This window comes from Equus caballus, chromosome 18 (assembly GCF_041296265.1).
Source record: "Equus caballus isolate H_3958 breed thoroughbred chromosome 18, TB-T2T, whole genome shotgun sequence".
In the NCBI taxonomy this organism is placed as follows: domain Eukaryota; kingdom Metazoa; phylum Chordata; class Mammalia; order Perissodactyla; family Equidae; genus Equus; species Equus caballus.
In genome coordinates this window covers 68,024,186-68,045,305 of record NC_091701.1, presented here as the reverse complement: position 1 = coordinate 68,045,305, position 21,120 = coordinate 68,024,186, and the positions used below count along the sequence as shown (strand labels likewise).

The 21,120-nt window shown below is 43.7% G+C and overlaps 1 protein-coding gene across 2 annotated transcripts in view; it reads left to right on the top strand.

The window, feature by feature from the left end:
* The window catches only part of STAT1 (signal transducer and activator of transcription 1), a 38,812-nt gene extending 17,942 nt beyond the window's left edge, over positions 1 to 20,870 (top strand). For both annotated transcript variants that reach the window (XM_001499369.7, XM_023622233.2), the window contains exons 11-25: positions 790 to 882; positions 2,422 to 2,481; positions 4,565 to 4,594; positions 4,684 to 4,777; positions 5,989 to 6,030; positions 7,243 to 7,326; positions 7,782 to 7,880; positions 9,023 to 9,158; positions 10,526 to 10,575; positions 11,280 to 11,374; positions 12,154 to 12,299; positions 13,804 to 13,989; positions 15,040 to 15,115; positions 16,029 to 16,128; positions 19,699 to 20,870. In XM_001499369.7, coding sequence (XP_001499419.2) covers positions 790 to 882; positions 2,422 to 2,481; positions 4,565 to 4,594; positions 4,684 to 4,777; positions 5,989 to 6,030; positions 7,243 to 7,326; positions 7,782 to 7,880; positions 9,023 to 9,158; positions 10,526 to 10,575; positions 11,280 to 11,374; positions 12,154 to 12,299; positions 13,804 to 13,989; positions 15,040 to 15,115; positions 16,029 to 16,128; positions 19,699 to 19,713 — 1,306 coding nt within the window. In that variant the 3' untranslated portion in view covers positions 19,714 to 20,870. The remainder of the gene's footprint in view (positions 1 to 789; positions 883 to 2,421; positions 2,482 to 4,564; positions 4,595 to 4,683; positions 4,778 to 5,988; positions 6,031 to 7,242; positions 7,327 to 7,781; positions 7,881 to 9,022; positions 9,159 to 10,525; positions 10,576 to 11,279; positions 11,375 to 12,153; positions 12,300 to 13,803; positions 13,990 to 15,039; positions 15,116 to 16,028; positions 16,129 to 19,698) is intronic.
* Positions 20,871 to 21,120: the final 250 nt, after the last annotated feature.

Genomic DNA, 21,120 nt, shown 5'->3' with positions numbered 1-21,120 from the left:
ACTTATTTCTCCATGCCTCTCCTAATGGGATGTCCTCCACCTCCGAGCTGCCTTTTTCACCTTTTTGTACCTATCTTTCAAAATTGTCTTATCCTGAAAGTTTCAGCTTATATTTCATCAGGAAATCTTCCCAGAGTTCCCAAACAGACATCTCTGTTCCAGATCTGCACTCTTTATTCCAGTTCATTCTTTATTCTGCTCCCGCTCTGGTATTTCTGTGATCTTTGTTGTAAACTGGAAGGTCCTGGAAGACAAGAGACATTCCTTTGTCATGTTCTTCCCCACCAGGGACTTGCGCAGTGCCTTGCCCATGGTAGGTGTTCCACATATGCTCAGTAGATAAGTAAATGGCACCAAGTAGAAGAGTAGAGTTCATATTGTGGGGTTTTTTAATGCTAACTTGGCATAAAAATGTTTGTGGTTCCCTATGATTAATGTCCAAACAGCAATGCCTAGATTTTACATTTCGAAATAATCAAGGACATTTACTTGTGTTTTGGAAGGCGACTTTGATTCTTAGTGCAGGTTTGTAAATGAGTATAATTCCATTCAGGGTTTTCTTTGTTGAAGAGTGTCACAGGTCATTGTAATTACTCTGATTTTGTTGAGTACAAATTAGATTTGGGAATTTCTTTACTGACTAACTAGAAAACCTCACTTTATTCATACAACTTGTTAGAATCTTTTTAGCTTGTGCTCTCTAAGCCCCTTTCCTCTTTAGGGAAAATAAGTTTTTACTGCCTCAGCCTTAATGGAAATGCTAATTTGCACTTTGCTCGGAATTTACAGCTCATTTGTGGTGGAAAGACAGCCTTGCATGCCAACGCATCCTCAGAGGCCACTGGTCTTGAAGACTGGGGTGCAGTTCACGGTGAAGTTGAGGTAATAAAGTTGAGGCGTACCCCGCCCCCCGTGCTGTCTGTCACCTAGTTTGCTCTCCTAATTTCCTTCACGGCACTGTCATGTAGGGTGCTTTAGAGGAAGTAATTTTGCAGTAGGTATTTTAATAGGAATTTTTACTTAGAATATCTGAATCTGTCTTTTCTATTCAAACTAGAAATATAACAGATATATATGTATATATACACACACCTGATTTTTTTTTCCAGTTGTAAGTGTAATGCACGTTCTCTGTAAAAAGGAATTCACAATTGCAGAACTGCATAGAGAGTAGAAGTTCCCAGCAGCCTCCTCCCCTCCTGAGCATAAGCTTGTAACCTGAGCTTTCTGTGTCCCCGAAACCATGTGCCGTGTGGGTGAGTGTGGACTTAGGATGCGGACATTTTTCTGGTGAGTGGGTTCATAGCTTTCATCAGGTTTTTAAAGTTGTCCATGGTTTAAATGTCTGTAGACCACCATGGTAAACACCCTAGTATCAGTCTTTCCAGAATTTTTGTCCATGTCTGTACAAATACATAAATAAATACATTTGTGTGTATGTATATATATATATATGTTTTTTTCACATGACTCACACATATGCATAAATATATTTGACATATAATATTTCATTTTTAAAAACTAGAGTTCTGCTATGTATGTTGTTTGGCAGCCTATTTTTCTCCTTGATAATAAAATTAAAGAAATGTTTCCATATGAGAACATATGGCTTTCCTGTCTTCTGTTGACTAGCTACATTCATTTAGCTGTTCCTCTCCTGAGGAGCAGCTAGCCTTGCCTTGAGAGTTGACCCTAGTCCTATTTTTGGGCTGCTGCTGAGTGGGGTCCCTGGGTGCTTCTTCTTGGCTGCCAGCGTTACACTCAAGCACCCATGGGGTCCTGGAACTCACCACAGGGAGGCGCACTAGAAATCTAATCCCAGCCACCTGCTCCACTGACAAAGCCGACTGTGAGAGGCTTCTTCCCAGGGTCTCCAGTTCCTCAGAGCAGAGGCACGCCTGAGTCTCAGCCCAGCGCTCCTTTGGGCCATCTTTCCACACTGCCCTGGAATGATTATAGATGGGACCGTCATTTTCCTAATTATGGGTGCTAGTTTTTGTTTTCTCCCAAAAGAACAAAAATTAGGTACAAGTTTTAGTAAAAAGTAATGTTTGCTATGTCTCATCCATATAATTGGCCAAAATAGAAATTTTGATAAAACCCAGTGTTGGTGAGGCTGTATAGGGAAGCAGGTACGCTCACTAATGTTTGGTGGGAATGTAAAATCAATGCTGCTGTCGGTCAGAATTCAGTATTCCAGTTTTGTCCTGGCCAAGAATTTCCACAGCCAAGAATTTGTCCTACAAATACACTTAAAAAAAAATCCAAGTAGATATACAAGGATGTCACTTCCATTGTTTATGATAACCAAAAACTAGAGGGGGTAGGGGTTATTGAAATGTTTGGTAGAGAATTGGCATAATAAATAAATTGTAATAGATAATTTTCTAAAGTAATAATGACTTTCATTTTTCTTCCCAGACTGTTGGTGAAATTGCAAGAGCTGAATTATAATCTGAAAGTCAAAGTCTTATTTGATAAGTAAGATATCTTTAATATTATCTAAGATACATTTACTGTTGAAATGTTGGTTTTTGTTAACCAAACACAGACTGATGCACCAGGGCCAGTTGTAAGTGATCCGAGCTAATTTAATGCATTAGCTTCTGTTCTGGATGGTGGGAATGTCCCCTAGAGCTGGTATCAACGTGCCTGTGCCTTTTTAGACTCTAAAGGAACAAAAGAGTGAGTGTATCTTATGCACACGAGCTTGTAGTGGTCAAATCTTGGAGCAGCTGGACATGGCACACCATCCCTCCTCCTAGGCCAGACCCAGGGGGAGGGCCCTGATCACACACAAGGCTGAATATTCTTCAGGCTGCCCTGATTCTACAGCCAGTTGTGGGGTTGTTTCTGGAGTGAAGTTGACAGCATTTTAGGGGGTGTGTGTGGAGCCTGCTGGATTCACCCTTATCTCTTCTGGGCAGTAGGGACCTAGGAGCGGGCAGGGTCTCTCAGGAGGGCTCAATGGAGCAGGCCCAGCCCATTTTGCCCTTTGACCCTGGACTTGGACTAGCACTGATCTAACCACTTACATTAAGGGACAGGATGACGCCCCACCACCTCCGTGCTTGATATATTTAATGCTTTTTTTTGGGTGTGTAACATACTTGTTTAGCTAGTGTCACAACCATTTATGATAATCCAAGTCAGTTTCCTCTGGCTTTTTGTCTCTCTCTACTCCTGTAACTATCCTTCCTTGTAGCACTGTCTCTGCCTTTGTCTTTCCTGACATCGTCTTTGGTTTCTCTCTGTGTATAAGTTAGGTTTTGCTACGTAACAAATTGCACCAAAACTTGGTGGCTTAGAACTCAAAAACTTATTATTTCCCATATTCTGTGGGCTGTAGGTGGTCCTTCTGGTCTGTGCTAGCTTGGTGCTCCATGGTCTAGTGTGGCCTCATTACATGTCTGAGGTCTCGGCTAAGATAACTGGGCCCTTCTCCTTGGGGTTCTCAAAGAGGCTAGCCTGGGCTTTTTCACATGGGGACAGCATTCCAAGTGGGTGTGATTGTAGCCTGCCAGGCCTTGTGCAGCATCACTCCCATCCATCCTGTTGGTAAGAGCAAGTCAAAGTCACCTGAGATTTAAGGGACAGGGAAGTACATTCTGTCTCTTGAAGGGAAGAGCCACAAAGATTTTGTGGCCGTTGCCGTTTACCACGGTCCACTTTTCAGTCTCTCTTTTACTTTGTTCTTGCTTTTCTGTCTGTTCCAGCTCTGAGTTTTCTTCTTAGCTTTGACAAGGCAGCTTTGTATCGCACTGTTCCTTTTATTTTAAATTCTTGTTTTTCAAACAGGAAAATTGATCACTGTTGTAGCTGATGGTGACTGTCATTCATAAAAACATTGAACATCTAGTTGAGATAGGAAAAGAAGCTAATTCATTGAACTGTGAGGGCGCTAAGGATTTCTCATCCCGCCTAAGCCAGTAACACGTACGTTCTTGTCCAGAATAGGACAGAGTAATCACTGACTTTATATAAATGCAAAGTCTCTCAAGATTTTGACCTCAGATTTAAAGCTTAAACTTGCTGGTTTCCCCGAAGAATTGACTATTCTGGTACGTTCATGAAGCATTAAAGATAATAGAGAATAAAAACAATGATTAAGCTGTCCTGTTGGAAGGTCCTGTGAGTTTGGTAACCGCAGAGCGTGCTCTCTGCTCAGGCCCCAGTGCCTGGCTCTCTGCCTCACGCAAAGGGAGCATTTGCTCAATAAACCACAGTAACTGTAGCTTACGTTTATGGAGGGTGTGCTGCGCCCTCTTCTTACTTATTAACTAGTTTACCCCTCCCAATATCCTGTAAGACTGGTGCTATTAGCATGTTGTCCAGATGAGAACTATGAGGAGGCCCAGATAGTTTAGTTGGCCAAGTTCACTCAGCAGCTTTGGGCTGGTGTTGGTTGATGGCATGAGTGAGTGAATGAAAGGGCAGGAAACCCACAGGTATCAATTTTTTTTTATTGATCATTTACTTACACATACTCTTTTTTTTTGTTAAAGCTCGTTTCAAATTTCAAATACACATATATGATTATATATATGTATATTTTTTTTTGCAGAGATGTGAATGAGAGAAATACAGTAAAAGGGTATGTGAAGTCCTTTGCTCTATATTTTACTGTCTTTGTTTGTTTAACAGTTCCAAGCCTTTTACGTATTTCTCCCCTGTCTTGTCTAGATTTAGAAAGTTCAACATTTTGGGCACACATACGAAAGTGATGAACATGGAGGAGTCCACCAATGGGAGTCTGGCGGCAGAATTCCGACACCTGGTAGGGAGACCGATTTTCCCCTCTTTTGTGCTGGGTCTGGTTTATTAGGGCTTTTTAGGACAGAGTGGCATTTTGCGCACCGTGGGATGTGGAGTGCACCCCTAGGAGAACACTTCCTAGGGTTTGTGGCTGGTGACTTTGCCAGTACTGTGGGAATCTTGATCCTCGTCCTTATCCTAGAGCTATTTCCTCTGTTTTCTCCCAGAGATGCTTCTTTTTGGGTGTAGCGATCTCAGTAAAATAGTCTGTAAATGAGGGTGCATGTAAATTATCTCTACTTGGTACCTCCATGATCTTAGCAATCGCTCACTCCAGAATCTCACAGTTTTCTCAAAGGTGACTATTGCTGCGATGTCCTAAGTCTTCCTTGGCCCCCTCCAAGGGCGGCAGACCCCAGGAGTCTCTCGCCAGCCCCTTCTTCACCTTCTTCTTCCTGATGGTCTCACCCACGACTGCTGCCTCTCCTGCTTTGTCTCCAGAGAAGCAGGGCCTGTTCCACAGGGCAGTAGAATTCCAGCAGGGGTTTAAGTGGGTGGTGCCTTATTTTCTGCCTCTGTGATAGTCTGAGGCTGCCAGTTGTTCTGATGATGTGTTGGTGCTGAGCCCTATGGGCTCCCTGGGCCGGAACCCTCAGGGAGGTTCAAGGCACCCTTTTCACTGTCAGCCATCTCGTGAACCAGCAAACTCATAGCTAGGAAGCTAGACCTTGTGTGAGAGCCTTGGTCCAAACTCAGGAGTCTCAGGGTGTCCAGAACTGCTCTTGGAACTCTAAACTGCTCCATTAAAATGTCGAGGATTGAAGTCCTTTGAGGGCAATCTTAGTTGTGCCTGGAGTCTCTGGGCCCAGCCTGGAAGACTCTGCCTACGGAAGAGGGAGGCAGGAGAAGCTGCTCCCTGAGCCTGGGAGCCTGAAACAGCTAATGCAGGCGATGGGGGATCCGTCAGGAAGAGCCTGCACCGGGGAAAGGAGCAGGAAGCAGTTCCCTGGGATCCTTCTAGACTCCGTGGTGTTCACGTGGTGTCAGGCTGCTGGGAAAAGACACCTCCACTTGTGAACCCACACAAGGGTCATTTCATTCTTGCTCTGCGTTCTGAGAATAATTTCACATCCTTCATTCTGTCTGAGTCCTGACTTTGCTTTGATTTGTAGATGAAAATAGTGACTTTGATGATTATCATGCTATTTACTAAGATGGTTTCTTATTTTATAGCAACTGAAAGAACAGAAAAATGCTGGCACCAGAACTAATGAGGTGAGTCTTTCTCTGTTGTGAATGGTCTCAAACTAGCGGGTCTGTCCAGTGAGGTTGGTTCAGTGTCCCTGATGGCTGGGGACACCTCACAGAGGGGTTCAGACCCAGCTGGGAGGAGCAACGAAATGAGCTTTGGGGTGTGATCTATCTGTGATAACAGTAAAAACACTCTCTGTGTTCGCGCTTTGTGGTTGTCAGACGATTTTGTGCATGAATTTCCTGGACCCTCACAGACAGCCGGTGGAGTAGGTATGGTGGGCTAAGTGATTGAGTCACAGGAAGTTTGCAGGATTCAGCCGAGGGTGCACAGGGAAGTACTGTCCGAGCTGGAACTAGAGCCTGTTCCGTGGCTGCCGTGCGGATAATAAGGTGTGCTGGGAGGGTTTTTCTGCTGTTGCGTCCCCTGTCCAGAGGCATCGTCTTTCCATCAGTTTCCTTCTTACGGCCGGATCCTTGAGGAGTTATATGTGTGATGTGTTCAAAAATGACCTATGGACAGAGGACAAAATGTCTGGAGTTGCTTTGGTTTGGAACGTTTTTGTCCTCTGTGCCCACATCGCATGTTGTCCTTCCACACCACAACCAGTAGGGGTCATGTGGGACAGAGGGACAGACTCTGCCTGGGCAGTGCATAGCAGCTGTCCAGCCCAGTTTGGACCTCTGCCATCCTTGTGGCCTCCAGGGACTGAGTTTCTTTTCCGTAAGCAGGGAGAGCCGCTGCGCCTCTCCGCTTCTGAATTCTGATGCTCCCATGAGATAATGCGTATGAAGGCACTTTGAAAACTGTCACATTTCTACCCAAACCAAGGCACATTATGACCCGCCAGGTTTATGCAAATCAGCCCTTGCAGTAGATAATCACCCCTGGAACACGTGTGCACTTTCCACCCTCCGGCTGCTTGAGGTGTGCAGAGGCGCGCTGAGGGCCGGGAGCCACAAGTAAACCCGTTAGAAGTTGCTATTCCGTATTGACCCTTCTTTCCCTTAATCCATAACCCTTGCTATAATTTCAGAAGTCTCGTCTTCGAGAGAACACTGAGATACTCACAGTAATTCAGTCTGGGATGGATGATTGACAGTTGGAATCTTCTGAATCACAGCGGGCTGGGTTCAGGCTCTCTGTGGCCTGCTGCAGTGCGCATTAGGGCCTTGAAAGATGCAGGATCAGTGAATGAATTGCTGCATTCCTTTTTTTTCCTTTTCTCTTTTAAGGGCCCTCTCATCGTTACTGAAGAGCTTCACTCACTTAGTTTTGAAACCCAGTTGTGTCAGCCTGGTTTGGTCATTGACCTTGAGGTGAGACTTACATAGTCCAGACGTGGAAAACTTTATTTATTTTTACTTTTGACTATTACATGTATTGTTTTTTCCTCAATTTTTATCTTAGACATATTTACCTAATTGCAGAAGAGGTGATCTTTTTTTCGGCTAATACTATCATGACATTAATTTAATGGTTCAGGAAGCTGGAAAACTGAATTAACCTTCAGATATTATAAGCTAAATGTTCCAGTTGAGATATTCTATGTTAATCTTCTCTGTGAAGCATTGAGACTTATTTCTTAACTGAAAGATATATCAAGGATAAATTAAACTATGAACAAAAGAACGTAACTTTACATTTTTAATTTTCAAGTATAAAATATTTGCAAATTTACAAATAATCCTTTGCTTAGTTTTGAGGCTACACACAGGTCTGAAGGGGCTATGTCTGTGATTCGGATGATTTCAAGGTCTTTGTCATCTTTCAGACGACCTCTCTGCCCGTTGTGGTGATCTCCAACGTCAGCCAGCTCCCAAGCGGTTGGGCCTCCATTCTGTGGTACAACATGCTGGTGGCAGAACCCAGGGTATGGAAGACACCTCTGCTCTTGTACAAGGGGTTGACCAAAGACCCCAGGCCTTAGCTTCTCTGCATATCTGAAAGAGCCCGTAAGGGCCACATGTTGAGGGAAAAGTGACATAACTCAGGTGGCATTGCTAATAATCTTGAGTAGTTCTGGAAAAGTGAAGCATGAGCATGTATTAGAAATGAGAATTATGATTTCCATCTATGTGAATAAACTCAAGCAATAGATAGTTTCATATAACTTTTATTGTGATAAGAGGTCCTTTATTATTCCTTTTTTTAAAATGTGTACATCTACTAAACAAGCCTGCTCCATTCTTAGGGTGTGGTTACTCACTCTTGATTAATTACAGTTGATTCTCATTATTCACTGTACTTATATGCTTTAAAGTCACTGTGAACATTGAATTAGTGAATACTGAACCATGCTTCTAGTGGAAATACTAGGTTAGGTTCCTGCCAGCCTTTGGTCACAACCTTTCTGTCAGCCAATCAATACATAGCTTTGCTTATGTGTGTTTCTGTTTAAAGATACCTTATCTAATATATTTGTTGATCCATTAACATTGAACTCATGGCCAGCAGAACTGTAACTCATGCCTGCACAAAGCTTACATAGCACATGTATTTTCTCTATAAGGTACATAGTGGCCTTTTTGCACTTAGGAACATTAGACAGCACTTCAGCCCTACACCTGGGGGCCATTTTCAAAGTGAAATCACCACCACTAACAACAAAAAAACAAAAATGAAAAAAACATGGCACTAAATAGTTTTTAAAAAGGACCCTTGCTATAGTGTGAGAGCTGAAACACAAAGGCCGAGTGCTGTCTGATTTGACCCTAGCTGGAAACATACCTGTTGGATGACTCGAATTTTTCACCATTCTGTGCGTGGGCACGTCCACACATGAGAGCAAAAGTGCCACGAGTGTTGATCCTGGAGTTAAAGTAGTTGTTAGTAAGTAGATGAATTCACAAATGGGAATGTGCAAATAATGAGACTCAACTGTATTTCGCTTCTACTGTGGAAACTTCTGTGTCACAGAAACTAGAACTGAACTTTGGGGCTGGTATGTGTGTTAGTGCTGGTGTGACTGGTGGCTCTTCAGTAGCCCTTAGCTTTTGGATGTTTTCTCTCTAGAATCTGTCCTTCTTCCTGAACCCACCTTGTGCACGATGGTCTCAGCTTTCGGAGGTGCTGAGTTGGCAGTTTTCTTCTGTCACCAAAAGAGGTCTCAGTGTGGACCAGCTGAACATGCTGGGAGAGAAACTTCTTGGTATGAGCATATTAACTTTTTATGTATATGGAAATTGAAATTCGTAAAAATATCTCGACTTGCTCTTTTCCCCTCTTTGCCCTCTCTTTTGTTCAAGGTAGAAGAGTGTTGAAGTCTGTTGGCTTTTCCAGCTGTGGCTTATTATAGCTAAGTGAGCATTAGACCTCACTTTGAAAAGAGATATAGACCTGATAAAAGATTTACATGAATCATTTCCCTATTATCTCATACTAACATTTCTCAGCGGAGCTCCTAAGGGAAAAATTTTTGAATTATGTAAAATATATTGTTGCTAAAATAAGTTCCTTGATGAGAAAGATGAAGTCTTATTAACCTTGGAGAGAAAAAAGTAAGTCCCTAGCATGATAAGAATAGGTCCTGGGGCACCCACAGCACAGCATTCACCCAAGTCTCTCCATCAGGTGGGCCAGGTGGAAGGAGACACTGTCCACCCCACGTGGACACCCCTGGACCAGCAGTTCCGCCTGATTGGGCAGGGTCCAGGCCGTGGTGGATAATTCCCTTTCGGTAGCTAATGTCACAGATTTATTAGTCCTCCGCACTGAGCAAATCAAAGATCTGTTAGTATCAAAGTCAGAGCTTCATTGAATGGGAGTATTTGAACTCTTTCTTTAAAAATCCATGGGCAGCTTTTCTCCAGATCTGCTTTCTGTGCCACATAACTGCCTGCACTGCAGACACCAATAGGCTCTCCGTAACCAAATGGCCACAGCAGTGTCTCTTCTGGCCGTGTAGCTGTCACAGTGGGGGTCTCGTGCTGTTTAATGGAAAGGAAGAAATCTCCTTATTCCATTTCCTTATTTGCTGAGAATTAAGAAAGAGATCTTTTCTGCCTGGGGCTCGCTCTCTCTCTCTCTCTCTCTCTCTCTCTCTCTCTCTCTCTCTCTCTCTCGTTTCTCTCCCTTGCCTTTTGATTTGCCTCTGCCTCCTGTTTGCCTCCGCCTCCCTGACACCCTGCCCTTTTTGGTGGAGGGCTAAGGGAAATGCCTAATTAATATCTAAAAGAAGCTTGTAAAGTCACGTGTCAGTTACATAGGTCACCTAGGAGTGATCTTGGTCTCGGTTTGAATTAAAAAAAGCGCTGTCGGGTCTTTGGGAAAGAAGACTGCTGAGGAACAAGAGGAAGGCGTGAGAAATGGTGTTGCACAGGGAGGGAGCAAATTGAGGCTTCTCCAGAAAGTGCAAGTAATTAGCAGTAATTCTCTGAGAATATAACCACGTACATACAATCTTCCTTTGTTGAAAGTTGGCTTTTTTCTTTAAGAGCAAATACAAGAGCCATCAGTCCAGCCAAAGCTTCAGAATCAATTTCTGTTTCCTGAAAAAGCTTGTTTTTATTCGTGTAGGTCCTAATGCTGGCCCTGATGGTCTCATTCCGTGGACAAGGTTCTGTAAGGTGGGTTTTATCCTCTCTGTGTTCTCTTCGCTCTCTGTTGAGGTGCTCATATTTTTCGTCATGGTGGTTACTGAACTGCTTATTCTGGCATGTTCTCTCTGGCCCGTGGAGCCCCTAGGGCAAGTTGTTTATTACTTTCCCTCAGCGCAGAAGGTTGGCCTCCAAGTGTGTGTCTGACAGGAAGAGCCTGCCTGTGTGATAACATTCTTTCATATCCGAAATGAGTCTTCTGTTGGCTCACACGGGCCCCTTGCCTGGCAGCGTTTTAGCTCCGTGCATGTGAAATGTGTGCTTCGTGCTGAGGTGGACGGCCTGGCTGCCAGATGCATTCCCCTGAACCTGCTCGAGCAGGGGGACCAGTTGAAGGGCATAATTCGACCCTGCCGGGGTCACTAGACAGTGCTGCTGACCTCGCGCTGCTGGAGTGGAGGAGTGGGAGAGCAGTTTTGTCCCATGATTCACCCTGGAGGTCGTTCCCCGGGCGTGTTTGCTACTGTTTGCAGAAGGAAGCAGCGCCTGGCCCAGGAAATGGAGAGCTCGGTGTCTGCATGTTGATAAGATGGGAGGGACCGCGCTGTATGAGACAGCTCCAGCTTTGGCAACTGGGCAGTTGTGGCAAATTAAAATCTGATGGTGGGGGGAGGTGTGGTAAGTCACTATTTGGGATTTCCTTATTCCTAATATGTGCATTTCTATACTTGCAGGAAAATATAAATGATAAAAATTTCCCTTTCTGGCTTTGGATTGAAAGCATCCTTGAACTCATTAAAAAACACCTGCTCTCTCTCTGGAACGATGGGTAAGGGCCATTGATCGCTGTATTTTTGAGACATATTTTTAACACATACTCTCATACTGCAAGGCTAAGACCGGCCTGACCGGAACTTCATTATTTGATAAGACTTGTGTGCGTCGCCCAGGAACAGATGCTTACAGGCTGTTTCTTCAAGGCTTCCTGATAGTGGAACCTCATAAGATTAAACTTATACTTTCATAGTATACGTATGTGTGTTTTCCAAGTTAAGTGAAAAAACTCTGAGTGCCATTCATGCATTTATTCATTCAAAAAATTTCTTGAGCACCTACTATATTGCACGTAGGAAGGAAGAAGAAACCTTTTTAACTCAGTAAACTATTTCTGTGTAATTTATTCCCAGGGTGAGTTTATATTTCAACAAAGGCTTTAACTAGATCAGAAGTGCTAGAATATGAAAATATATTGTCTGAGCCTTTCTCTCCAGTATAAAACATAGAGAAATTCAGACATTTTCATAGCCTTTAAAATGATCAAGTGAAAATAAAAGGCTCATTAATCCAGCAAGTATTTATTGATCATCTCTAGCATCCTGCTGGCACCATGTTAATGATATTTGTTTTTGGACTTTGGCATACATATGTATAAGTGAAATGCTTCCTAAAATGTTAATTAAACAGATTTTAAAGCATATGAAGTAGTCTGGATGTTTGTAAGCTATGTTGTTTGGTCAAATTCCGGTCCTCTGCTTCATTGTAAGTTCGCACAAAAATTAAAACTGTGACTGAACCTCAGAACCTCCGTCTGTCCCTTTCCACATGCAGGTGTATTGTGGGCTTTATCAGCAAGGAGCGAGAGCGTGCTCTGCTCAAGGACCAGCAGCCAGGCACGTTCCTGCTGCGCTTCAGTGAGAGCTGCCGCGAAGGGGCCATCACGTTCACGTGGGTGGAGCGCTCCCAGAACGGAGGAGGTAAGCGGGCTACCGGCACAGGGCGCACGCTGCTCAGACTTGGGGCCAGGCCTTCAGCGCTGTGGGTCCACTCGTACCAACAACGAGCTTTCGACATAAAATCGCAGATCCTATACCTACCCCCAGCCGAGCCTCCCAGATAGGATTTAACACATCACCATGAATATCATGGTTCACTGCCCGGAACATATTGCAGAGATGATGACTTTTAAAACACAAGGCCAGATTCTTTCCTCGTGGTCATGTTTGTTATCTGTAGATGAAGGATGTGAGTCACTGTGGCAGCCAGTTCTTGGGAGGAAACCCGCTTTGTGCAGCATCAGCTTGCAGACTCTCTGAGAGGAATCCCTTGTGAAAGTGCCCCGATGAGGGCCGGCTTGGTGAGAGGGGCCTGGGGGCTGAGCGGCAGCCCGGCCTTCAGACAGAGCAATGGCAAGTTTCTCTTTGTTATATAGTGGGGTTCTGTTTAACCAGATGAATCCCTCACTGAAAGACTCTGAAAACCTTCGCATTATGCAGCAGGTTTTCGGGGGGTGAGGCTGACCAGCAGAGAGGAGAAAGCAAGAGAGACGGCAGGGTTACTTCTCCCTCTGGCTTCTAGTTTGCTCTGTCTGAAGGACTGGCGGAGAAACTGCTTTGTTCCACTGACTTTTATGCGTTCAGTGGAAAGATGCAAAAAGGTGGGATACTTTGCTTCTTGTATTTATTTTTTTCTCCTGATAAAAAACAGAGGAGCTGGATTAGAGCTGGCAGTGGGCAGTAGACGTCAGAGCCGGCCCTGCTCGGCCCCTCCGCTGTGGTTCCTCTCCTGCGCTAGCCGAGAGCTGGAGCTAGCAAACCAGTGGGGTCTGAGTTCTAGAGAAGTCCAGAGAGCAGCCTCTGCAATGTGTGCACCTAAAAGTGGGATTCTGGATCAGTCAGGAGACAGGATTCACATTAAGTGTGGGAATAAGACCAGGAGTGACTCAAACTGCTTTGTCCCTGTGGACTAGAGGGAAAAGGTAGCAAATAGGATCTTTTGTTGTTGTTTAAAATGTTGTTTTCCATGTATGGTCATCATTTATTTTAATAAAAAATTACATTTTTCAATATGAAAAGAAGAACAAACAGAAAGTAAGTTTATCTTTTAGTAACTTAATCTATGGCTTAAGCCAAGATGACCCGGTTAGTGTTTCATTATTTATTGCATGTGGGCAGCACAGCATTAAAGGTGCAGGCTTTTAAAGGTGTTTAATAAACCTCTTTTGGCCAGATTTACAAATCTAAGTAAATCAGGACAAATGCAATGTTATTGAGAGTAATGACTGCCTTTGTTTTCCCTGTTTTTAAGACAGAATTATAATGTGTTTAGAGAGAAAGCAGTACATGGGGCGTGTGGTAGCTCCTAGATTGTGAGGCGTTCTTACCCGCTTCGCTGAGATCCGTAAACTCCGCAATGCTTTGTTTCTCTCCTCTATTGTTTTGGGACATTCCATGGGGCTCACTTGGCTTTTCTTCTTTTTAGAGCCTTACTTTCATGCGGTCGAACCCTACACGAAGAAAGAACTTTCTGCTGTTACTTTTCCTGATATCATTCGCAATTACAAAGTCATGGCTGCTGAAAATATTCCAGAGAATCCCCTGAAGTATCTGTATCCAAATATTGATAAGGACCATGCCTTCGGAAAGTATTACTCCAGGCCCAAGGAAGGTAAGTGAGGAGAGCGAGCAGTTGTCGCCCTGGTTTGGGAGAGCACAGCGCAGTCATCCCTGGAGACTGTTCTTGTTTTATCCTCGTCCAGAGGTTTGCTGGACACAGGGGTTAGTCACACACACTGCCCTTTTTGCGTGTCGGTACAAGGTGCCTGCACAGACTTTACCCATGCTGTGTCAGTAAGCCACCGCTTTCTTTTGAGTTGGTAAAAGCAGGCTTTCCAAAGATGGTATAAACGCAGCACAGTTGAAACATAATGCGCTATTTGGCTTAATGCTGCTTAGCAAGAAATGAGTAAATAATTTCTTGTTTTTGGGGTGTTAGAAAAGTCCATTCCTGGTCTTGTGTATTTGTTACATTATTACTTTTTTCACATGGAAAACATAAAAATGAGGGTCATCATGGCCAACTGATTCATGCCAGTCTGTTCGTGTTAAAATTGAGGAAACTGAGGCCTGGGACAGGTAAAGTGGCTCATTCAGGGTGACCCAACTGATTATTAGATCCTGTTGTTACTAGTGACTGTCACTAAGAACAGGCCTAGACTTGGAACACAGGTCCCCTGCTGCTCAGTCTTCACCGACTTGCATTGGAGAAAGTTCACGTGTGACTAATCTGGTTTGGAACACGCCAACAAAGTTAATTATTTTTCAGAGTCAGAAATCTCAATATTGGCACAATCACTTGGGGAAGAAGATGCCCAGCTTTCCTTGACAGCTGTGTCTGTTACACCAGCCGCGCTGGGGCCACTGAATCAGATATCACTGCGCGTATTTTGGGCTCCAACTTGTGTAGGATTTCAAAGCTTGGAAAGAGAAACCTTTCCACTTGACTTCTGTGCTGAACTCTCCTCCTGTTTCCTTTTAGTTGTTTCTGGATTCCCCTCAGAATTTCAGGTGACCCAGGCAGGGAGGTCGTAACCCCATAAAGTTACAGGACTCTAACCTGACCATCAAGAAAAACAGTAAAATTTTGATCAAAGAGAAAGTTGATTCTTCTAGTGTTATTTCTGCTAATGGAAGGTGTACACAATGTGTTTGCTTGCAGCTCCAGAACCAATGGAACTTGATGGCCCTAAAGGAACTGGATACATCAAGACTGAATTGATTTCTGTGTCTGAAGTGTAAGTGAACACAGAAGAGTGCCATGTTTAAAAACCTCAGGCTGGCCCTGCTCCTGGCTGGGGCCTGTTGAAGATGCTCGCACTTGGCTTTTTCATTGTAATTGCTGCCGCCGCCATCACAGTTGAACTTGTTGGAAAGATCCTAATTAGAGATGCTGGTATCACTGCTTATCAGCATTTTGCTGCCTTTATGAAAAAGAAAAAAAAAAAAAAAACCAAGAAAACAAACCAAAAAAAGAGTTGTATTTAAGGTTTATAAGTTCTTCCCAAACTGATACTTTGAAAAAGTGTGAATAAAATGAACAAAAATGGATCAGAGTGGGAAAATAGTTCTTTTCAATCTAGAAAAGGCCAAAGTAATGATGGAGATACATTTTTTTCCGCTTGCTTTTATTTTGTTGTTTCATTTTATAAAAGGTAGAAAAAATTTTGGAAAAGTCATTGTCAGTTATTTGGCCTGCAGCACTGTCTTGGGGTGAATGGATGTAGCCTTCATGTAAAACACTGGAGCAGCTTGATCTGCATACAAACCTCAAGGTAGGGATGAGGGACTCCCCAGACTTTTCTCTGGTGCTTCTCGGGCCAGGGTCAGCCCCGAGGCATTGTCATCTCCGAGTGACACATGCACACACTCGCACCCAGGTTTAACCAGAAGCGGCGCAGGTTCCTGTCTGGCTATTGCTCGCTCACACCCTAGAGTCCAATACATTTCCCAAGGGGCCGGGCTGGGGACAGGAACCTCCCTCGATCTATACGTGTTCAAATGTGTTTTACAGGTGTCCACACTCACCTGAAATAAAAACATCAAGTGATGGTTCTTTCAATCACAGGCCAAAGGTGAAATGTCTAAGTTTGCACCACTGCTTTCATAATCTAGATGCTAACACTTCCTTCGTCTTTCTCCCCATTTTAGTCACCCTTCTCGACTTCAGACTACAGACAACCTTCTTCCCATGTCTCCTGAGGAGTTTGACGAGGTGTCTCGCATAGTGGGCTCTGTGGAATTCGACATGGTGAGTACGTGGCGGGTGCCCTCAGCTGGCGCCGAATGTGGCTCTCTGAGGCGGGGAGGCGGCCTGGCAGACCCTGGGCCTGTCTGCTAGATATGGGAAGGAGCCTCTTTCTGGTAGAGCCAAGGAGGGTGTTTTTCGACTAGCTGTGAGAGGTTGGAGTCTGCTATGCTTAAACAAGCTGTATCATCACCAGGATTTTTATTCCTGGCCTTCAGCACCTGCCAAAAAATAAGTAACATTTCAAATATTTAAAAGGTCCCCATCTGCCTTTTGAGGTTGTCCATGGAGAATTTTCATATATTAAGGAACGAAGATTTTTCTGATAAGAAAATGTTTCCCTCTGTCCTGTTATTTCAGCCCTGTGTCTGGGTGAAGGAGTGTGATTTTCAGGAAGGAAGGGGACTAATGCTTGGTGGTTAAAATTATAGAGAGTTAGCCAGCAGCAGTGAAATTTTCACCTGCCTATATTTGAGAGCCGATGTGCACAGCCGGCGCCTGGAACTGTGGGGGGCTGGCCAGGAGGAAGAGGTTTGGGGGTGAGATGCTGAATGAGTGTCACGAAAGGACTAGTGGCGGAGTCCTCCACCGAAGAGAGGATCTTCCTCTGAGAGAATGGTTTTCAGTCCGTCAAACTGTATTGTTTGCCTGCCAGCTCAAAATCCTTCCTCTTAGAGATTTTTTTTGGTTGGCTGGAGTTTTGCTGATGCTGTTTAATTTTAAGCTCTTTTCCACATGAAGCTATTTCAGTTCGTTTTAAAAAATTTGTTTAATGCTTTAAAAAAAATCCTCTGAGTCATTCCTGGCTTCTGTTCATCACTGGGTACCTGATGCCCAGCGCAGACTACGTGCGCAGTAATGAGGGAGGAAGGCGGAGAAGGGAGAGGGCAGACGGGAGAGAGTGCCGCCCCTCATATGTTCGAGATCACTGTGTTTGTATGACCTCCGTAATATCTGCTTGGAGTCAAGTTTCTGTGTAACTTTTTTCTTTGTCCTTTTTCCTCACCTGGAGAAGCACAGGGTAAAATCTTTAGACTGTACTTTCTTACACCTTCATGCTCGTTGAGGGTAAAAAAAGTCACTTAGAAAAATGCTTAGGTTGTATAGTAGCAAAATAGTTCTGTTCCTCCTGGCAAGTGTAAGGTGAACCTTTTGTATTGGTCTGGTCGCATCCTCTGTTAGAATGCAGCTCCCGACTCTGCTATGAAGTGCTTTACGAGCCTCACACGAAAATGGGGTAAATGTCAATAAAGCCCTATTCAGAAAATGTAAGACAGATTGATGGAACCGAAAAACGGGGTGATCTTCTTCTACACTTCCTTTGTTGTCACATCCTCATCGCGATCATCACCACCATTAGTGGGTGATACTTATTAAGCACATACTGTGTACCAGGCACTTCATAAGGTGGTAACTTATTCAGTCCTCACAACAACCTTCTGAGTTAAGTATTACTGTTCTTCCCTTTTCACGGGTGTGGAAAAAGAGGCCCCCCTAAATTACATAACACGACTAAGATTAAACAGTTGGTGAATGATGGAACAAATATTTGAATCTACCGCTGTGTCTCTATTGACCATGCTCTTGTCCACTATCCTGAAATGCCGCCTTGCCCAAAGCTGATCTTTGCTTCATTCAGAACATGCACCCTACAGAAGCTGTTTACACAGGACGAGTCTGTTTTATTTAGGTTTACTAAGATGAAGGCAGTGTGGCCTTTGGGTGAGAGGCCTGTGTTTGGGATTTGGAAATTGGATACCAACTCTGTCATCACCATTATTCCCTGTGCCCTTGAGAAAATAAGACGGATTAGTTCCCCCATCTGTGCAAGCAATGTGACTGCTTTCCCTGTACCCTCAGAGTGATACCATGAGAGCAATTTCAGTACTCTAAATAAATGCCGGGAAATGGTTTTGTGTTCTCTGGATGCCCCGTTGTAGCCATTCCATTCCAGAGGATTTCATTCATTTCATTTGTAGAATAAAATAAGTCTGTTTTACACATACACACACACACACGCATGCACTGAAATCTCCAGATTAAAGCCCTAGAAGACTTAAAGAGCTAACAGAGGCTTTAATGTTGGCACAGCATTGGGTAGGCAAAATGAAAGTCGGATTAGTCTCCAAACTGGGTGGACCCCACCTCGTCTGTCTCAAATTGTCCTCAGCCTTGGCCAGTTTCCATTCAGCATCCGCTCTTGGAATTCGGGCATATGCCCTGAAATAGAATCACCCCTCACAGGGCTGGCTGGGTTGGGCCTCATCTGGAGGTTGTGGCTCTGGGTGAGGAGACTCCTGAGGCAGCACTGGGGCCACCGCAGGAGCAGGCCTCAGGCTCCCGAGGAAATTCTCCAGGAGAGACAGAGCCCCACTGTTTCCTGCAGCATGACTTCACTATTTGTTTAGTCTGGGTTTCCTGTACTGCAAATTTTTTCCTCTGGGACTACATGAGAACCAGTCTACTCTCCTAGACGCCTTTGGTCAAAGCTGATGATAATCATGGGAACGTTTATTAATTGTCTGGTATTTTCCATCTACTGTATTGAGTATTCTACATATGCTCTCTAATTTAATCCTCTTAGCAACTCTATCTGCTAGGCACTATTAGCCTCCTTTGAATAGATAGGACCTTGAGAGTTAGAGAGGTTAAGTAGTATGCCATGGTCACAGCTGGGAAGAGACAGTGACAAGATTTGAATCCAGGCTTTCTCTCTTTCTCTCTCTCCAAAGTCCACCGTCTTCAGTACACGTTTACTGTCAGCTACACTGAAACATAGGGGAAAACCTTCATTGTGCTTTTTAATCCAAAAAACTTTCCTAGGTGTGCACTATGTACAACCCACTATTGAGTAGTTGGGATTTTAAAAAAATGTGCTCAGTTCTCAAGAGGTTCATAGCCTAGTGCCATGTTTCTATTGGTATTTTGGGCCAGATGATTCTCTGTGGTGGGGCTGTCCTATGCATTGTAGAAGGTTTAGCAGCATCCCTGACCTCCACCCACTAGATGCCAGTAGCGCACACACCCCTACACCCAGTCGTGACCGGCAAAGATGTCTTCAGACATCCCTGGTTGAGAGCACCTGGTCTAAGGGGAGAGCCCAGCGTGGATCCTAATCATTCTACTTCTCTAACTGTACCTGAAACACATTCATTTATTATTCCTACTGCGTGGCCTTTCAGGAAAATTCATCATTTCCCCCATATCCCTCTCTCACCCTGGCATACAGCTCAGCATTGCCTCACCCTTGTTTTCATGAGCAGATTTGCCACGTTGCTCTGTCCCCAGACTTGCATAACAGCAAAAAGCTTTATGCAGCCTGGATGAATTCAAAGAATTAAGCCAGCAGGCTGCAGAGTAATAATCCATTAGCTTACGTGATATAAAAGGTCTCGATTAGTCCAGGAAAATGGATGGTACATGCTGAAGGCCCTCTAATCCCGTGGCTGTTATTTGCTGTTGGAAGTGTCTTCCTCCTCCTCCATTGTAGAACAGACAAGCGACGTTCAATATATGGATCTGCATTTCACAGGATCAGTGTCATCAACTTAACCACGTTTTATCTTTTTACAGATGAACGCAGTATAGAGCATGAATTTTACTCATCTTCCCTGGCGACATTTTTCCCTCCCATCTGTGATTCCCTCCTGCTGGTCTGTTCCTTCACATCCTGTGTTTCTAGGGAAAGGAAAGCAAGGCTGACAAATTTGCTGCAACCTGTTGATAGCAAGTGGATTTTTCCCTCATTCAGAAACATCTGTTACTCTGAAGGGCTTCATGCATCTTATTAAAGGTAAAATTGAGAGACCCTCTCCACAGAGTGGGTTTGACAAACGAACAACATTCAGATACACCCACAACCTCAGGACTAGAGTGCGAGTCCCTCGGGAAAGGGGAGAAGTCGAGCAGCGTGTGGCAAATACTATGCATAAAGTCAGTGCCCAACGGTTATGGGTTGTTGGATAGATGGCACAGTTATTTAGGAAACTTCTTGATGTAGGATTGACAAATTTCTGTTCTGGAGAATTCTTACTTGTTCTCTCTGCTTGAAGTATGGCTATAAGTTTTCCACTAGTTTACCTATGTGAAATAGTTCAAAGCTAAGTTTACTTAGAATTACATCAACTCTTTTTCCAAAGGTAGCCAGCCTGTATCTGGGCAGGGAATAAAAGTTGTGTTCTTTATTTTATTACATCTTCCGCCCTGGCCGTTTAAAGCTAAAGGCAAATTCTCTCTCTTGAGAGAATTAGCTTTTCTGTTTGTTATGGGTTTATGATACTGGCTAATATCAATAGAAGGAAGTACCTTTTCCAAATTCATGAGTAGTGTTTTCTCTTTAAACTTTAATATCCACAGCTGAATATATTCGGCCTTCAACATGGTCACTAGTAAATGAAATTGTCTTCACAGTTCTCTCAAGGGAGCCAGGCTATTGACAACAGCTCTCTCAAGGCAAATCCTCTTATTTTCCAAAAAGTTGAAATTAATCATAGATGTAGACAAACTCAAATCTAATTCATGTTTTTTAAATGGGTTAATTTGTCTTTATTGTTATTAGCTGGTATTTAGTCTATTAGTGATAAACTTTTCAAATTGAGAAGAAAAAATAGTGACCGACAAATCATTAACCAGAAATAATATGAGAATCAATAATCTGAAAACTTGGCTGTGTAACTGCATTAAGAATTGCATATTTTTCACTGATAAATGTGTTTCTCTGACAAATACATTTGCAAATGATTCCATTCCCTCTCCTGTGCTTTTTCTAGACCCTTTTTGATGGATGATGTTTGTTGAAGTGTATTTTGTTGTTTACTTCTTCCTTCATTAGCACTGACACAAAAAGTGGTTTAGGGGGATGGGTTTGACAGGGTTCTTCCAGATAACTTCCACAGACTGCTGTCTTTGTAGCTGTATCTTATTTTTCCACTATCACCACCACAATTATATTATTATATAAATGCCATATTTTTCTTTGGTGGGGATAAAGTTTTC